General features: G+C 44.4%; 1 protein-coding gene across 3 annotated transcripts in view; it reads right to left on the minus strand.

Annotated features, from left to right (window-relative positions):
* Positions 1–18239, minus strand: part of ARHGEF7 (Rho guanine nucleotide exchange factor (GEF) 7) — an 81171-nt gene that overhangs the window by 25540 nt on the left and 37392 nt on the right. For all 3 annotated transcript variants that reach the window (XM_008564440.1, XM_008564444.1, XM_008564448.1), the window contains exons 8-12: positions 10449–10571; positions 4029–4167; positions 3254–3313; positions 2409–2555; positions 647–733 (exon numbers count right to left, since the gene is read on the minus strand). In XM_008564440.1, the coding sequence (XP_008562662.1) occupies positions 647–733; positions 2409–2555; positions 3254–3313; positions 4029–4167; positions 10449–10571 (556 nt within the window). The remainder of the gene's footprint in view (positions 1–646; positions 734–2408; positions 2556–3253; positions 3314–4028; positions 4168–10448; positions 10572–18239) is intronic.

Here is an 18239-nt window from a genome sequence, read left to right on the forward strand (position 1 = left end):
AACCCGCCAAGAGCATGTACTAGACATACAGGAAAACAGAAGCTACTTACTAACACCACTACAAATTAGTACAGCAATGGAGAAGACCCCCTTGCATTTTCTTCTCAAATCAGCTCTCACATTTTCTCAAAGAAAAGCAGTGAAATGATTATAAAATAACAAGGTTAAGTGATCCTACATTACTGCGTCAATCACCTGATGTTTGCCTGGGTACTTGGCTGTACTGCTTACAACAGCTCATAGCCCACACTACCCCACGGCACCCACAGCCCCTTACTGAGCCCACTTGGCAGAACAGCAAACTACACTGCAGAGGAGCAGAGTGCTTGGCACGAGAAACCCCAAGTCAGGGACAGAGACTGATCTGCACCACCACGGTCTGTATCTTGGCAAGGCTGCTCTACAAATTGATACTTCTTCCCTTCTTTTTTGCTTAGAATTAAAATAAGGATATGTTTGCATAGTCACACAGAAACACACCAACAGCTGTGTGTCCATATATGAACATATAACATTATATACATAACACCACGCATAGCACATACCTAGATACATGTAGTATTTAACACGAAAATTCAAAGCCAACCTGAAAATGATTCTCACATCCACAAGAGACAATAAAATGTAAACTTAAAATGTGTTTTACCTGATAGATAAAACCACTCATCCTAGGACTGGCAGACAACATTAGCAAAATATTTGGGAAGAGTAGAAGGTATCTTTCGTTCTTTTCCTAATATAAAAAACAAACAAATCCAAATAATTTTTTTTATCAAACATCTACTTAAAGATGTGAGCACAAATACTTTCAATGTTGTTTTCATCCACCCCATAAACTTTAAATGGTTTACATGAAAGACTTAAAAGTATTGCTTACATATTAAAAATCATTTGCTTTAATAAGGTAACAAAAGTCAGAGAGACCACAATTAGAAGACAAAAATTCCCAAGAATCTAAAAGGAGACATAGAAACAGAAATGCTGCCACACAGCCCTTTCCAAATGCTGACATTTAAACCACTACCTAAAAAAGTGAAATAAATACTACGAAGTAGTTTCCCTGAGCATATTCCTCAGAACACTAGACCTATGCAAAGTGCCTTGGGAAAAAAAAGTTTCTATACTTTAAAGAAATCATTGAAAACAACGTATTATATTCCCTCTGGAAGATTCACAACACGCACTGGGAATATTTAGAGCAAAGGCTTTGAGAAGTTCTGTCATACTTCTTTTCAACTGATTACAATCTTTTCAGTTACGAGCCGTTTCTAAAGGAGCACCCATCACTGTTGCTTAGGTTTACTATCACAAAGAACACACTTCGGGAAATGTTTCCACAGATAATTTTAAATAAAGTTAAAAAGCACATGATTAAGAAACAAATTGCTTCAGGAAAGATCTAGGGTTTTTGATAATGGTAGTAAATAAGAAAAGTCATGATTTCTTATAGTACCCAAACTATAAGACCTTAGTATGTAGAGGGTGTGATATTTTAAAATTTTGTAGGTGGGAAGAAATACACATTGAAAGTATAAGTTTCAGTTTTCTTACTGACTTAAGAGTTTCATGTTTCAATGGCAGGTCTGATCATGTTAATTATTTCTGGCAAAAGTATAACAAATTTCAAAAAGAGGTACCTACTTAGTGACTCAATGAACATGTAACTTTTGTGAATCGTGAATCACAAACTGTTCAATTTTCACTATGTGGGGATAGAAGGAGAATCTGGTTTGATTGCTCACTCAAAAAGAACCCATTAGAAAACTGTGACCTCCGGGCCGGCCCGGTGGCGCACTGCTACAGTGCGCTGCTTGGGAGCGCGGCAGTGCTCCTGCCGAGGGCTCGGATCCCACATACAGACCGGTTCCCGCTCACTGGCTGAGCGAGGTGCGGGCGCAGCACCGAGGGTTGCGATCCCGTTGCCGGTCCCGGTCCGGTACGGGCGCGACACTGAGGGTTGTGATCCGTTGCCGGACACGAAAAAAGACAAAAAAAAAAAAAAAAGAAAGAAAACTGTGACCTCCATAAGCAAATACCAATTATTATACATTAATAGAAAAGTATAATGATCCAAACCATCAAAAACAGCAGACTCCTGAGAGTGAGAGCCTCGACAGGAAGCCCTTGGTCAGACAAGCACACATGGGCCTCCTAGCAGTCCTGCCTGAACACGTGCTTCAGTTCATACAGGCTTTGGACCAAAGTGATCTTGGCTGGATCTAAACTGGTCAACAAATCTACACACAGCTCTAAATCACTCTAATATGCCATACGCATCTATCATATTTGCAAGGATAAAAAGTAGGCCACAAATTTAAGTTTTGTTATTACTCAACATCCTTTTAAAATCTTGATCACAAATCCTAAGAGTGGGGCAGACAGCGGGATGGCACTCTGGACTGCAGTACCTCGCTTCCTGCACACTGAATGAGGACCTGGGACATGTAGATGACGCTGCCCAGAGTCTTAATGTCATCCCCCTCCCAGCTCCGGATGGCTTCTGTCAGGATCTGCAGCTCAAGCTCTTTCCTCTTCCGTACTTCCTGACACTGGGCCTGAGAAACACAGAACAACACTGTTAAAGCAGAGAGATTCCCAGAATCTTAGGTTTTGACCACAGTGCTTTGTAGCTTACTTCTTAAGACAGACAACTATCAAACTATTTGCTTAATTGTATGGAATTACAAGCATTTGCTTAAAAGTAGGGAACCAAGTCAAGAGAAGCAACACACAAAACTGCTCTGAAATATTAAAACACTATTTTGGAAAAATATAGCAGATTTTTGCCACTTTTAGAAAGAAATGTAGTCTGCACCAAAGAATTTTTTTGTTCTGGTTTTTTAAGTCTGACAACATAGAAGACTGAGATGAGGGAAAAAGGAAATACGGCAGATATTTAAAACTGCAGTTGGTAGGACAACATGACAACAGATAAAAGAGAACCACCAGTGTTCCATTTCTCAGTATATCACTAAAGACACTGTAGATGGAGATTACGAAACATTTTAAATAATTTTAAAGCAGCAAAAACATCAACTATGTTGTGTCTTTTTAAAATTTAAATAATTATCGTGTCATTCTTCTGGTGTTCATAGTCCATTAATGCAAGAGAATTTACCAGCCATGGAATGCCTACTATCTATTTTTGTTTTATCTGAGTAAATACTGAATTCAGTTCTCAAGTAATTTTTTTTCATCTTTTTCCGTTGATAATTATCTACATTCATTTGCCATAAAATGCTTTATCACTTACTGAAAGGTTTTTGAAGGCAGTCATAGATTTTTGAATATCTTGTCTATCGGGATGATAATCCTTTGAATAAAAGAAACATAATATTAACGTTCATAATCAAATTCTTCTTAAAAAGGCATACACTATAAACTAGCTTGAACATTTCCAATACTTTTCAACCCTTAACGCGCCCTTTTTTCCTCAGCATTGAAGTGTTATTTCTTATTCCTTAAAGGAATCACAGAGCCAATGCACTTAGGGGAAAAGAAAGATGGAACAGAACAGTGAAGAGCAAGCCGGGGCCCATTCTATAGCTAAAGTTTTTCTGAAACGCTGCAGCGCCCACTTGTCCCAGCGGCCACAGTTGCTTCTGCACGAGAGCAGGACAGAGGAGGAGCCAGAGGGAGACCAAGGGCCTGCCACTCACAGAAGAGGTCCGCGGACCCGAGCCAAGAGAAAAGCTTGCACCCAGCTTTCTGCCAGCCTGCAACTTGGTATTTAAACATAAGATAAACATAACCATGAATTAAATGGTTCCTTTGCTGTTATTGCTCTGTAACTTATTTGCTTACTGTCTGCAGCAGCAGCGGGACAGGGGAAGGAGGAAAGGCACATGCCTTTCTATGGGGCTGGGGTAAGCAGGAAGAAACTTATAACATGGGATTTAACAAAATCAGTTTGAAAATCCACGAAGTTGAAAACACTTTAAACTTTTTGCTGGTTCTGGCTTGTGAACTAACACACACATAACAGTCTCTCTGGTGGTGAGGCTGGCCAGGGACAAGGAGCACAGCACCTCCATGTGTCTCTCCAGCTCCTTGAGCAGCGTGGGGTACTTGTCCAGGCGCATGAATGGCTTGCTGAGGCCCGTGGTCAGCACGAGGATCCCTGGGCTGCTGGCTCCTTTCATCTCCATGAACTCCCCCAACTCCTCACTGGGCAGCACGCGATATGGCAGCAAAAAAGAAGACATTGGAATTTAGCAATGGAAGGACTGACAGCAGGAGCCAGCATGTGTGAATACAGGGTGTTTCATTCAGTATCTTGAAGGCTACAGCTATTATAACCTGTGCTGGTTGCTTCAAAGCACCAAAGGGGGACCCTCAAAGGTTCCCATTATTGCTCTCGGATGAACAACATGTGTAACAGAACGCGTGGGACTCCCTGTAATGCCATTAAGGAAAAGGTACTTGAGCATGTCCATGCCATGCAGACATGCCCAAACCTAAGCACACGCTCCTATAGCTGGCACGGTTTCTGCTTATCTCAGAACTTCAAGCTGTAAAGAACTACCACCGAGTTGCTCACATACAGGCAGCTTCAAAACTACAGCGCACTGAGTGAGCACACCGATACCCTCACTGCCCTGTGCCCAGCAAATGCTCACAATGCCCACCTGTGCCAAGCTTCCTACACAAGCAGCTGGAAGCAGCTGTGACCCTGGAGTGTGCACATGCAGCACAACAAACAGCGAAGTGTTGAGGCTTCAGAAGCTTAAAAGCATTTTCTCCTCACCGTTTCATTTCACCCTCACAGTGTGTGAAGAAGAAAAATGTCCTAATCTGAAGATGAGGAAACTGAATGTATATTCAGCAATTAAAGAAAGTTAGAGACAAGTTTTAAACCCTTCTCTATTCTTCCTGATCTTCGCCATCACCTGCACTGTACTTCCTCTAACTTTCCCTACAACAAGGCCTCTAGTCCACACAAGTCATATCTGCACTCAGAGTTCCAACATTCCTGACATCAAAGTGACACAGGCAGGTGCCAGGGGGGTCAGGCTTGACCACCACACTTTAGTGACTGCTGACAGTGCCCTCAACACTGTGCTGTTCCATCCCCCTGCTGCAAAACAGGTAACCTGGAAGGCCCTGCCAGGCCCAGTCTGTCCTGCTCGCTGCTGGGCGAGCATCACTGCAGGCCCTGGAGCCCTGTGACCCATGGCTGGGGGAAGAAGGGGCGCCAGCTGAGGTCGCCCACGTCCCATGCCAGGAGACCAGGTGACCCCTCAGTCACCACATTCTACCCTAGAATGAATATGAAAATCCTAAAAGAAATACTGAGGGAAAAGCTGGTCCTCAGTTCAGGTCTCACAAGAAGCACAGGGATCCTCCACTGCCAGGCCTCCCTCCCCATCCCACCCACTCACCCCCTTTATACCAGGCCCACCACCCAAGCTTCTGGGAACACCAGACACATTAAGGGCACCTGGAAAAAATACAGCCAATATTAGGCTAAGCCACATGGAACTGCTAGCTCAAAAATGGTGAATATTGACAGTTTCAGATGGTTCAACCTAAAAATGACTTCCTGTGGGGAGGCATGAGAACAAGCTGGTGCTGGCGAATCCCATCTCCATCCCACCCTTATCTGGTTCACATCGACCCTGCTAAGGCATCCCAGGAGAGAAACTACGCCAACTTAGGAATCTGAGGTTTCAAGTCTCAGGCTAAAAGCAAATCAATGAAGCACTAGGAAATTAGCCCTACATTTCTCAAGCATTTAAGATCTCTTTAGAAGACTACTATCTATAAACACCTGAGTGGTCTTATTAAGAAAAGGCGCCAGAGTACAGGCCTGTGCTGCACAAAACACACAGCCGTAATGTGGTTGACAGTGCCTTCTGTCTATTCACACATAGAATCAGTCTGTTAAATAAACATATGTACACATTTAGAGATACTATCAAAATCAAAGTAAACTATAAAGATAGGAAGTTTCACATATCCTAGCTATAAAAAAATAACAGGTATAATAACCATATTCTCAATTCTACATATAAGTCTTCATAATTATTTTATTACTGCAAGACAGCCCCTGATGGAGATGCAATTTTAAAAATTATTAGCATAGAAATTGTCAAACGACTTCCGGGTGTGTTTGTGGGTGTGCACGCATGTGTGTTTGTTTTCACAGATGACTCACTGCTCTACATCTTTGTGTCTGTAACTTTGTGATTTCTAAAAGTTGTTTGCGGGCCGGCCCAGTGGCGCACTGCTACAGTGCGCCGCTTAGGAGTGCGGTGGCGCTCCCGCCGAGGGTTCGGATCCCACATACAGACCGGTTCCCGCTCACTGGCTGAGCGAGGTGCGGGTGCAGCACCGAGGGTGCGATCCCGTTGCCGGTCCCGGTCCGGTACGGGCGCGACACTGAGGGTTGCGATCCGTTGCCAGACACGAAAAAAGACAAAAAGGAAAAAAAATAAAATAAAATAAAAGTTGTTTTCTGGGGAAAAGCACAGCACTGGGAGTACTGAAACTGAACACAGTGATATCTGCAGGACTTTGCTGTGGATTACTGCACCGTTCACCCCTAAGGCTGTACTGGCTTGAAAAGTCATGATGAGCACCCTAGTACCTGAGTACAGTTTCACGTTTTCACTATCATTTCTAAACACAGAGACACCCTTCGCCCTCCTCGATACCGACCTTCCCACCAGGAGATGGGTGGTAATAGGAAGGTCGGGGACAGACTGCACCCACTGCAGTGCCACCACTTCCTCCTCTCCCACCAGCTGTGGCAACAGCCAGCACTGCAGAAGGCAGAGCCATCAGGACCGTGCTGGTGACACATGCATTGTTGTGTGTGCGCTGCAGGTGAAGAATTGCCGTGAGAGCCACTGTACGGGCTGCAGCTGCTAGAAGGGCTGAAGATCTCCGTGTGAGTCACAGCCAAGTCCCTAGTGGACAGTGCAACCGGCCAGCCTAGCCCCTCTGACCACAGGCAACGCTGTTCCTTGCATTCACAACAACCCGCTCCTCCTCCTTACTCAGAAATGCTCATCTCCTTCGATTGCTCACTCCACCAATGCCTGAGGCGTGAGCGGAAGGCACAGGAGGAATTTACATATTACCAACATTTCTCCAAGTGCTGAACAATGTACCAGGAACAGTCCCATAAAAACTAACTTCATGACGCTCAAAGTATATTTCAACTCCTTTAAATATAATCCATACAGGACCTTTTCTACCAAGATACAAACCAAGCAGAAATCTGCTCAGGTCATTATTGGTATTTCGCGGTTTATGTGAAATTTCCTAACTAGTCTTGGCAGAGAAAAATTAACAAAACTACACAGGCTTTCATCATCACCCCCCATCCTAAAACTAAAAAATTAAGTGAAATTCTGACAAGGAAAAGTAACTTATTTAACATTCATATAACATTCTTAAGATGCCAGAACAGGTACATGCAGTTAAGAAAGGAAACAGAACTTTATAAATCTTGACAGATCACTGTTTTAGTTCCATTTTAGAGTTTTTAGAAAATGTAGTACCATAATAAAACAGAACAGCTAGTTACAGCTATTTTGACAAAACAATGGCTCTTTCAGCTTAATTTCCACCAACGCTAGCAACACTCACAGTGTCTCCTCCCCTGTACTCGCTGAAACGATGCTGTGGGCTGCAAGACAGCAACAAAAGGAACAGACGGGAAAAGAACTACCACATAGCCACGCAAAAAGTAACATTGTTCACAGACTAATTATGAAACCAACAGTCTATTCAAAATAGCCAGCCACAGACTACGACGTCTGCTGTCCTATGGTCACACAGAGGTACATCTATCTCAGTGGTAACTCCATAGAACTGGTGACCCTGCACATTCACAAGATTCTACTCAGAATTTAAACTAAAACAAGACAAGGACTGTGAAGTCACGTTAAGTTTTAACTTTCAAAACACTAAAGCCAATCCTTAGAAAGTATACTCAAGCACAGAAAACAGATTATCCACCCATAGGTGTGGCAGCCTAAAGACAGTAGCAAATATAGGAAAGCAGGCAAGGGTCAGAAGCTACAACTCCCAGCACAAACAGCAGGAACACTGAAAGAAGCTCTTGGCTACAAGAAATCACAGTCCCCATTCACCGACATGTACTTTGGGAGTGGGCTGTGGTTTGTGGTGGACTGGGTGGGAACTCTCTCGGCTCAGGGACCTCAGGAGGGCACACAAGCATCACGTCCTACTGCCACCAGGCCCTGCTGGCTCTGGGGACTTTCCTCTCTCTGTGGCTGAGACTCTTAGGGCCGAAGGCTACAGCGACTTGCTCTGGGGCTGCTGTCGGAGCACGGCCTGAGCCCACCCACCTCCACACCCTGGGCATGCCACACGGAGGAGGCTCAGGCACTCACTGACTCAAACACTCATCTGTACTCTTTCCTCTGGTTACTCTGAGAAACGTTGTGCTTACATTTCGCACATGACACAAACGGTCATCACGGGTAATAGCAGAGAAGAAGATAAGAAGCACATTCTCATGGGCATCTCCCCTGAACGTTAGGAAACCTGTACAGTCTTAGTTGCTTTAAATGTCATCTTTAGGACGGGGAAAATATTTTAGTCACACTCTTTCCCCAAAACTGTCTACCCTACTCTCTTTCTATATTCCCAGCCCCACCCTACAGTGTCAGTCTTCCTCTCCCAAAAAAGGGGAGTGGGAGAAAAAAACGAAAAACCATTTTTACCATTTTACCCTAACATCCCACTTGATTTTTGTTTATCTCCCTGAACACTGCATCAATAATTCCTGAAGAATTTTCAAAGAGACAAATGTAATAATTTCACTTTCGTGGAAATTTCACCTAATTCAAAAGTTCCTAGGAATAGATGGAACAGCATGTAACTGCACATGTGCTTCACACTCACTAATGTGGCCCACACTCCCAGAGTGGCGAGGAAGAGGAAGGGCAGACAGGAGAGCACTGAAGGCGGCCTCCTCGGGTTTTTCTTTTCTATGACTACTGTGTATTCTCTCATTATACTGCCGAAGGCTGCTGCTTCATTTCAGGACTGGAAATGCTTGAATACAAACGGGAAGTTCAAACATTTTTAATCCTTTAATATTTAAAATATGTCCAGTATAGGAATGCTGGTCAGAACTCACTGCATCCCTGTGGCTTTTGGAGTTCTGGATTCAATAACCACAATCTTTCCCCTGCACAGGTTGCTTAGCAACTGAGGAAGGGAAAGGAACAGAACGCTATGCTTGTGTAAGATAAGGGGAATGATGCCAGCAACCCCAAGGATAAGCCACAGGAGGCTGAGAGGCACCTGGGAATCTTTCACTCCTGCAGCCTCTTCCTTGGCATAGCTCCACTTTTGTCCCTAAGTCCCTTATAAGCTTCAACTCCTCCCCTGGGGGTTATGGAGAAAGCAGCTGCACAGCATTTGAGTGGATTGATACTCTGCCCAGTCCCCGTAAATAACTACCCATCAATAATAATAGCAAACTCCTTGCATTATACTGTTAGCTCACGGACAGTCCAGGGTCATTTCATTTTTTTGTTGTTGTTGTTAAAAACACGACAACAAAACAATGAGCATTTATTGAACATTTATCATGTTCATGCTGATATGACAGTTTATATATGTTTTGCTTAATGCTTATAATAACCCTATGAAAAGACACTTTTCAGAATCAGGAAAGGGAGCTGAAACCAGGGACGTTAGGTAACCTGTCCAAAGCTCCACAGCAGGAGGGTGGCAGTCAGGACTCAAGGCCAAGTCTGCCCTGCTACCACTTCTGCTACAACCTGACAATGACTACGTACTGCTACACTTGAGCCTCACTGCATTTCTAAACAAGTAAGCAACACCTGCTCACCAAAAGTGAGTTTAAAGTTGAAATGTTAAATTGAAGCTAAATATTTAAATTAGAAGCACAATAGCATTTATTGTGATGTTACTAAGACAATAGGTGTTCCATTTATGGCTTTGAAAAACCTTGAGCTGTTTTAAAAAGAAACCATGATTTTTCCCCCCCTAAAACATTTATGGAAAAACTGCTTCTCTTAGAAGCAGAAAGCGAGCCTCTGAGCTCTCAAGTTGTGCGTACAGTTACCTAAAACAAAGCCAACCCTCCCTCCTCCACATTCACTGACTGCTGAGACTCCCCCAGGTACCGGAGACAGCTAAGCAATTCCCTCCATCTCTTAGGAAAGATATCACCTTGCCTTATAAAACTAGCAAAAAACTTGTACATTCTGTTCCACTTGTTTTAATTTGCTTCAGGTTGAAAAGCTAAAGTTAATGTCTCCAATTTAACATTCTGCCTATAAAATCTAGTCCTAATTTGAAATGGGACTCTTTCTCTTACAGCCTATCTGTCTCATGAACTTCCCATTTTATGAATGTTTAACATTGTTTTTCATGTACTATTCAAAGACCACAGAACTGTCCCCCTTCCCTGCATCCAGATGGCAGAGTGAGCAAACCTGTGTTCTGTGAGGACGTTCACTGCAGATGGGTGATTGGCACAATATGCGAGGTACAAGGTTTTCATCTGTGGCATTAGATTCAAAAAGCAGCCTCCAACTCTCTGCTGAGCTTCAGGCAACCTGGAGACACACAACACACAGGGAGATATAATCATCAGTTTCACACACAGAAGGAAAGCTGGGAGTGACAGACAGACTCTGAGCAAGCAGACCTCCCTCTGCACCCATCTGTGAAGACAAGATGCACAAATCCAAGCATATATCTGTTCGCACCATGAGTCCAGCAGAGACAAGGGGCCACTGGGGAGCAGCTCTGCTGCACAGTTCTCTCTGCAGCATCCGGCTGCCAGGACTTGGGCACAGCACAGCCACAGACCCACATGTCCAAGTTGTTAGGGCGGTGAGAAAAACAGATGCCATGAAGACAAATTTTACATAAAATAAGGAGAATAATCAAATGCAGTTATTTGGTTGGGTAAGGTTTTCTATTAAAGTAGCATAAAGACTGGCACAAGAAAACACACAAAAGCTACCTTTCAGTTCAGGTTTAAGACTGGAGCTGAGCATGTCTACAAGACACCTCTTGTGGAGTATACTAACATTTATAAAGCAAATGTATTTCAAAGGGCCTAGTTTCCAAAGCCCTGTAGTTTCAGGTTTAACCTAGCTTTTTGAAATTACCTCTAGAAATGTTAAGCTTGCAAAAGACTGGAAAGTTTCCCCAGGTTAAAGTCTCTGCTGTGGATATAGAATTGTAACACAGCAAAGTTGCTGGTTCTCAAGGACAGACGTTCTTGGAGCAGGTTAACCTACTGATTGATATGTTAAGAAAGTTGCTTTATTGTTATATAAAAATACTGAGGAAACTGCTGTAAGAAAACACAGTATTTGCTAAGAACAAGCTTTTGTTGGTGGATCGACTTAACCTTTTGCAAACTGCATTATGGAATAACACTTTGTTATTTCACTGATGTTACCAGCCTCTATTGTTAAACTATACTTAGCCATAACTCCATCTATGTTCCTTTTCTGTAACTTTCCAGTTTGGAGAATAAATACTGAGACTGAACCTCAGTTCAGGGTTAGTTTTCCGAAGGAGGAATGCCTCTCTCTTGAGGGCTCCTGGAAATTAACCCCTCCAGGGTGTCTCACTGCTCAGAAGAAATGGGCTTTGAGTAATCCTTTTTGCATCTCCCACTACCCCGTGTGATGCAAAGCAACCGTCTCTCCCTCCCAAATCCATACTATGCCAGTGACAGTAACTGTAAAAGGCATCAACTCACAAGAACAAGAACAGATAAAGAGGCAACCAGAAGCAGTGCTGATAGCTGGATGGCAGACTCTACAGCCAAACCGTCTGCAGGCCCGAGCCCCGGGAGTCAGGAGCTCGGGGCCAGGGCGCAGCAGGAGAATGTCTGCATACAAGGGAAAGTATGCATCTCTGCAGACCTCCAGGTATCTGGGGTGGGGACACCAGCAATAACCTGGGGCAGAGACACTGGTGCTGCAAGCCTGGGAAGACGCCTGCCCATCTCCATTGCACTCCAGCTCATCTTTGCCCCAGAATCCTAGAACATGACAGGAAGGATGACATCCTTCTCCTTTGGGAATCTGACCCAGAAAATGTGACCAAGAAACATTAAAAACAAAACAAGAGTCAACACTTCTCAACCCATGGTCAGCACTTTTACAGTGTTGTTAGTGTGCCAATCTTAATTGCAAGAAAGCATGGAAGGATCAACAAACAGTTTTGCAAAGAAAAAAAGGAAAAATCTCACGAAACACAAGAGGCCTTAAAGGGAGAAAAGGCAAAACTCTTCCAGGTAACTATTATTACTAGATCCAGGTACACGCGGCAATCTGCCCTGCCTGCTTTCTCTGCCATTCTTCTTTTCCCGCCAATTCAGCAGCCACCAGCCACATGTGAATTAAAGTTAATTAAAATTAAATGAAAAGTGCAGTTCCGCAGTTCTATCAGCCTTGTTTCAAGGGCTCCACAGCCCCAGGTGACCTGCGGCTGCTGCATTAGGACAGCAAAGACACAGAACGTTTCCATCAACACCAAAAATTCTACTGAACAGAACCGGTCCAGCTCACCCAAACCATGCTTCCAAATGCTGAACATGCCATGCATTTTTTCTTATGTTTTCACTGTGTAGTTGATTTACACTTAACTGAAGTCAAAGTAAGCTAGTGTTTTCACCGCTAATGGAACCATTTTCAAATGTGAGCTGCTAAGTGGGGTTTTAGTAGCCTTCAAGGCATAGCCACAGATCTGTCTATCTGCAGGATAAGGATAAACAGTCACTATTCAACTAAGTAATTTCAACTATTTATTCAGCATCATTACAAGGCACTGGAAACAGATTAATTAAACAGAGTAAGAAACAGCCTCTACCTTAACATGACTGCAATCTTTTGCAGAATATAAAACAAGCAGAAAAGTGAACTGAACATGGGACAGGATATGATATCTCAACAACAGGAGCCGTGAATGGCTGCCAGCCCACAAAGCATCAAGGATGTGCCTCCCAGGGTGTCCTGTCAGAAGAGCCCAGCACCCTCTGTAGCCCAGGAGGCCCTACTGACCAAACACAGCAAGAACACTGTGGAGTACTAACATTTATAAAGCAAATGTATTTCACAGGGCCTAGTTTCCAAAGTCCTGTAGTTTCAGGTATACCCTAACTTTTAAACATTACACAAAGAAATGTTAAGCTTTCAAATGACAGGAAACTTTTCCCCAGTCTAAAGTCTCTGTTGCAGATAAAGAATTGTAACACAGCAAAACTGCTGGCTCAAGGACAGATGCTCTTGGACCAGGTTGACCTAAAGTTACTTTATGAGGAAACTGCTGTAGGAAAAGACAGTATTTGCTAAGAACAAGCTTTTGTGGTAGATCGACTTAACCTTTTGCAAATTACATTATGGAATGTCACTTTGTTATTTCACTGCTTAGCCATAACTCCACCTATGTTCCTTTTCTGTAACTTTCTGGACTGGAAAATAAATACTGAGACAGAAACCCAGTCCCGTGTTAATTTCCAGAGGAGGAAAGCCTCTCTCTTGAGGGTTCCAGGAAATTAACCCCTTTGGGATCTCTCACTGCTCAGAAGAAATGGGCTTTGAGTAATCCTTTGTGTCTCCGTCACCCAGGGGAAGAGGAGTGACAAAGAGAGTGCAACAAAGCATATCCATGGAGGACAAACTAGCACCTTCTTTCTGTGAGGACCCAGACACTGAAGGCACCTGTGTTTTGAGAATATTACACACACTTACAGGTGAGCCGGTGATTCATACTCAGAGACACAGTGAAATATTAGGAATGAGAGAGAACTCCAAGTGCCTCACTGAGTGAGGATAACTGCAACATTACAGGATGCAAAGGGCTTTGAACAAGAAAAGAACATTGCCAGAGACAGGCACCATCTAAACTGGGTTCAAGTGTGATGATGCACGAGCACCACTCAGTGCTGGACACCCCATGTTAGGACTTCATCTCCCACGTGGTCCAATGCCACAGCCCTAACCTGTTCAAAAGAGAATATACCTAAAATCTAGATCAATGGAGTTTTGCTTCCTATATTTCATCAATTGATGAAAATCACGTCATATTTTAGTGTTGTGTATAAACAAATGACTTCATTACACAAATCACATGAGCTTTTTCTCTCTTTAACCCCACTGAGCTTAGCCCCTGGAGTTTCACTGCCTCTCTCAGCTCCAAACTAATTCTCCATCTCACTATCACTGCCACCACCAAAGGGTTTCACAGTTCACAAAGCCCTGGTCATCTCTGACTCACTGATGGCACCAGCAGATGAAGCTCTGAAAGGTCAGGTGAGTGCTAAGACTCAAGACCAGGTAACACACCAACACCTCCCACACGTGACACCATCTACACAGCTGAGTTCAGTTACAGAAATCACCAATGCAGAACATGACTTAAGAATGAAAAGAGCTCTCTATTGAGCTGCCCCAGGTTGTTGTCAGAATGTGATAATATGGGGCCGGCCTGGTGGCGCACTCGGTAGAGTGCGGCGCTTGGGAGCGCGGTGGCACTCCCGCCAAGGGTTCGGATCCCATATAGAGACCAGTCAGCTCACTGGTTGAGCGCGGTGCGGGCGCGACACTGAGGGTTGCGATCCCGTTGCCGGTCATGAAAAAAGACAAAAAGGAAAAAAGGAAAAAAAAAAAAAAAAAGAATGTGATAATATGCAGGTAGGATGCCCAACACATCGCTGAGGCCAGATGCAAAGGAAGGGTGCTCATGGGCTGTTTGCACCTGTAGCCTCCTGGCAGAGCCAATGCCCATATCTGGTAACAGGTGTGGAGTGATCAATGAATGGTGTGACAACAACTGCAGTCATGCATACTGTCTCTTTGCAAAAGGTGAAAGAGGATAGCCAAGGTGTCATCCCAGAACGAAAATGACTAGGGCCCAGCAAAAACATTTGCAAAATCAGACAACTGCTTAACAGTTTTCCCTGTACCACATTCATATTGGTATCACTAACCAGGATAGAGAGAACGTTCCCAGTTTAATGACTACTGATTTCAGAGGGAGACCAAGATCAACGTGAAGACGTTAAACACGCTGGGTAGACCTCAGTGTATGTCCCCCTCCTCAATGACCTCAGCACCATCTGTCCAGGATCAACAGGCAGCTTTCAGAAGGGAGACTCTGCAGGTGACCTTATGTTCCCATCCAGGGTGGGGCCATGGCCACAAGGCCCTGATGGTGACATGGCATCTGGCAGTCTTCTGTCAAGTCCTCTCTTGCCAGCCTCCAAACCAGGAATGTGAGCAGTTCTTCCAAAGATCCCAGCACCCCAGGGAAGAGCACCAGGAGGATCCACACTAGGACTCTGCTCACTGGTGTCCTGGGCCGACCCTTAAGTCCCAGTCACCACTGTCTCTAGGACCCAGTGGGCAGAGCCTACCTGCACAGGCCGTTGATCACCCATCACTTTCTAGATTTCTTAAGACAGTCTAGATCGGGAAATGTGCTTTGAAATCATGTGTCTACGAAACCAGCAGTCTGAACAAGTAAGGATGGTATGGCCAACAGCTAGCTGTTAAAGGACCTCACCCAGGTAACAGAGCACGGCAGCCTAGGGCCAGGATCAGTGGTGATGCTAAATCTACCATCCAGACCCTGCAGCCACGCCTTCCACTGACCTAGCGAGGCAGAACCCCACGACCTTGAGTCACCACTGTCTGTACCTGCTAAGTACCCACCTTCTACAAGAGTGCACAATCATCTCCTAATTAGTGACAAGTCCTATTCTTTGTTGCTTAATAAGGATGTACACAGACCAGAAGCATGCTCCATGTCTAAGCCAGTCTGATTCTACTCCAAAGTTAAATATTATTTCTAGATCACCCATGCTTAAATTATTAGGATATTTCAAAAAGATGGTTTCCAAATAAAATAAATTACATCCTCTAGTTTTAAATTTAAATTTTGATGATAATCTAAAACAAATGCTGTTGTGAAAATGTTACAGTAATGGTCCAATTAGCGTTTACAAAGATGCATTTACTTATACCTTAAAATAAGCTTTATAATTGTTTTTTGAACCAAATCAATACACAATGTATACTAACTAATATAACAGTTACATAAAATACTTATATACTACATTATTTTCTTTGACAAAGTGAAGTCCTATTGTATATAAGGCTGAACAAATGGGAACTCAGTCTATGGTTGTCATAATATGTTAAAAAGGAGTTTGCCACTGAAATAAAATCTGAATGTAAGTGTAAACAAAATGCAGGGACAAGGAGAAGGCTGTGGTGAGAACTGCATGTTCCCGGGGACTGGAAGAGTAAGCAGGGTTCAGGGAGAGGAGCAGCAGGACTGAGTCAGAGGAGAGCTGGGTGGGAAAGCACCCTGCCCAGCCCACCAGGAGCAGCAAGGCAGGCTGCTGCCCTGGTGGCAGAGGCTGTAAGGGAAGGCTGACAGCTAGTCTGTGGAGGGACTTCCATGGACCACAACAACTTTGGAACTGATCTAAATCAGCTTTCTTCAAGAAGTAAAAATCCCCAAGATTTAGACAGGTCCTGCTCAAACACCTGCAAGGCCAGCAGGCAGAGCAACACTGTGAACACATACGTGAATGAAGGTTTCTGAGTCACGTGTGGACTCAGTCAGAGGGTTTCAGAAAGAGTGCCTGTGCTGAGGAGAAGATGGATGGGAGGGGAGGACCCAGGAGACCTGAGCCACAGCCGGGCCATGGAGAGAACCCACGAGTGGGCATCAAGGGGCAGGTCAGAGGCAGAACCGTAGACCCAGCCACTGACTCACGGTGGGAAGAGCAGAAGAGCTAAACACACTCTGGGGTTTCCAGAAAGAGTCGACAGGTGGAGTGGTAAGGACCAACAGGAGAGCGGAGTGACTGGGGGGGTGAGAACACATGTGGCGGGCAGCGGGGAGAGGACGGGTTGGTTCCTGACCCGTTGACTGAATCTCTACACAGACAGGCACGAAAATGTTGTCAGAAACACAAGCAGAGCAATCACAAGAGAAATCAGATCTGGAAAGGCAGATTTGAGAGGACCCAGCAGCTCGCCTTGACAACTTAAACACCAGAGGTGGCAAAAATTACACCACATAAAGAGAGGGGACCGAGGACACAATCACGAAGGTCAGCAGCAGGGGACCTTCCAGAGGTAACCAGATCAGAAACACAAGCCAGGTGGCTAAAAACACAAGAGTGCCTACAATTCTAACCACCAAATTATCACTTCTAAGCTTCCTTAATCATCCAAAACACTTCTTTCCCGATCACATTCCAAGTGAAAGTTTCCGGCCTTTCTCAATTTGTGACATAGCTACAGCCTCCTTCCAAGTTACTGACTAATGTCTGATGAGGGTAAGAATAAAAATACATTTTGCTGTTTTCCAGCATTTCAAATATATGCGATGATGGTTTAACTAACTGGTGGCAGTCTCCCCTGCAGCTGTTTTAGAAGAACAATAATTAAAACATCCACATTAAAATACAAAACCCAGAACAATGAACTGAACATCACACCAATTCAATAGATCATTCATTAAATTCATGAAATCATTCTCTACTGCCAACCCACTCCCAGACATCTCCAGTGAGGCAAAGAGAAAGGAGGGCTGAAAAGCAGTGCGGCCTCCCCACCACCTTCCACAGACTTGCCCTCAGACAGAGACAGCAGGGCAGAGTAAAGCTAGGTGAGGACGAAGCCTGAGAAATGGGAGCATGAGAAAAAAGCTGCCCCCGGGGCCCTCCAAAGCCAGCATGAGTCTCATTTATGACTGAAGTTACCCGCGGCTTCTGGGAGAAGCTGGAAAAACACACGTGCACATGGGAAATAAACTCCCAGCCGCAGCCTCTATCACGGCCCGGCTGGCGTCCGCAGACTGTCCGTGGGCCCCAGGCGCTTCCACTCCACCCTAGAGAAGCCCCACGGAGGAGGCATTACCACTCTGCTCCACAGATGAGCAGCTGGGACACGAGGAGGCAAGGGGTCATGCAGGACACACAAGGATCTCAAACCTGAACCCATAACCTCACCCGAAATCCCTTCCTCAACCTCCCTTCATCTGTTCATGGCACTAATATCCTCCCAATCAACTTGACTCAAAATCACAATCTTAACTATCACCAGAATAGAAGCTGGAAAATCAAAAATATAGCAGTTTTAACACTTTTATAAAAAAAACAATTCAAACAACAAACATGCTCAGAATTCAGGGAGAGAAGTGGGGAGGAGGAGGAGAAGTGGGGAGGAGGGGGAGGGGAGGAG

The sequence above is a fragment of the Galeopterus variegatus genome, unplaced genomic scaffold (assembly GCF_000696425.1).
Source record: "Galeopterus variegatus unplaced genomic scaffold, G_variegatus-3.0.2 Scaffold187, whole genome shotgun sequence".
Lineage (NCBI taxonomy): Eukaryota > Metazoa > Chordata > Mammalia > Dermoptera > Cynocephalidae > Galeopterus > Galeopterus variegatus.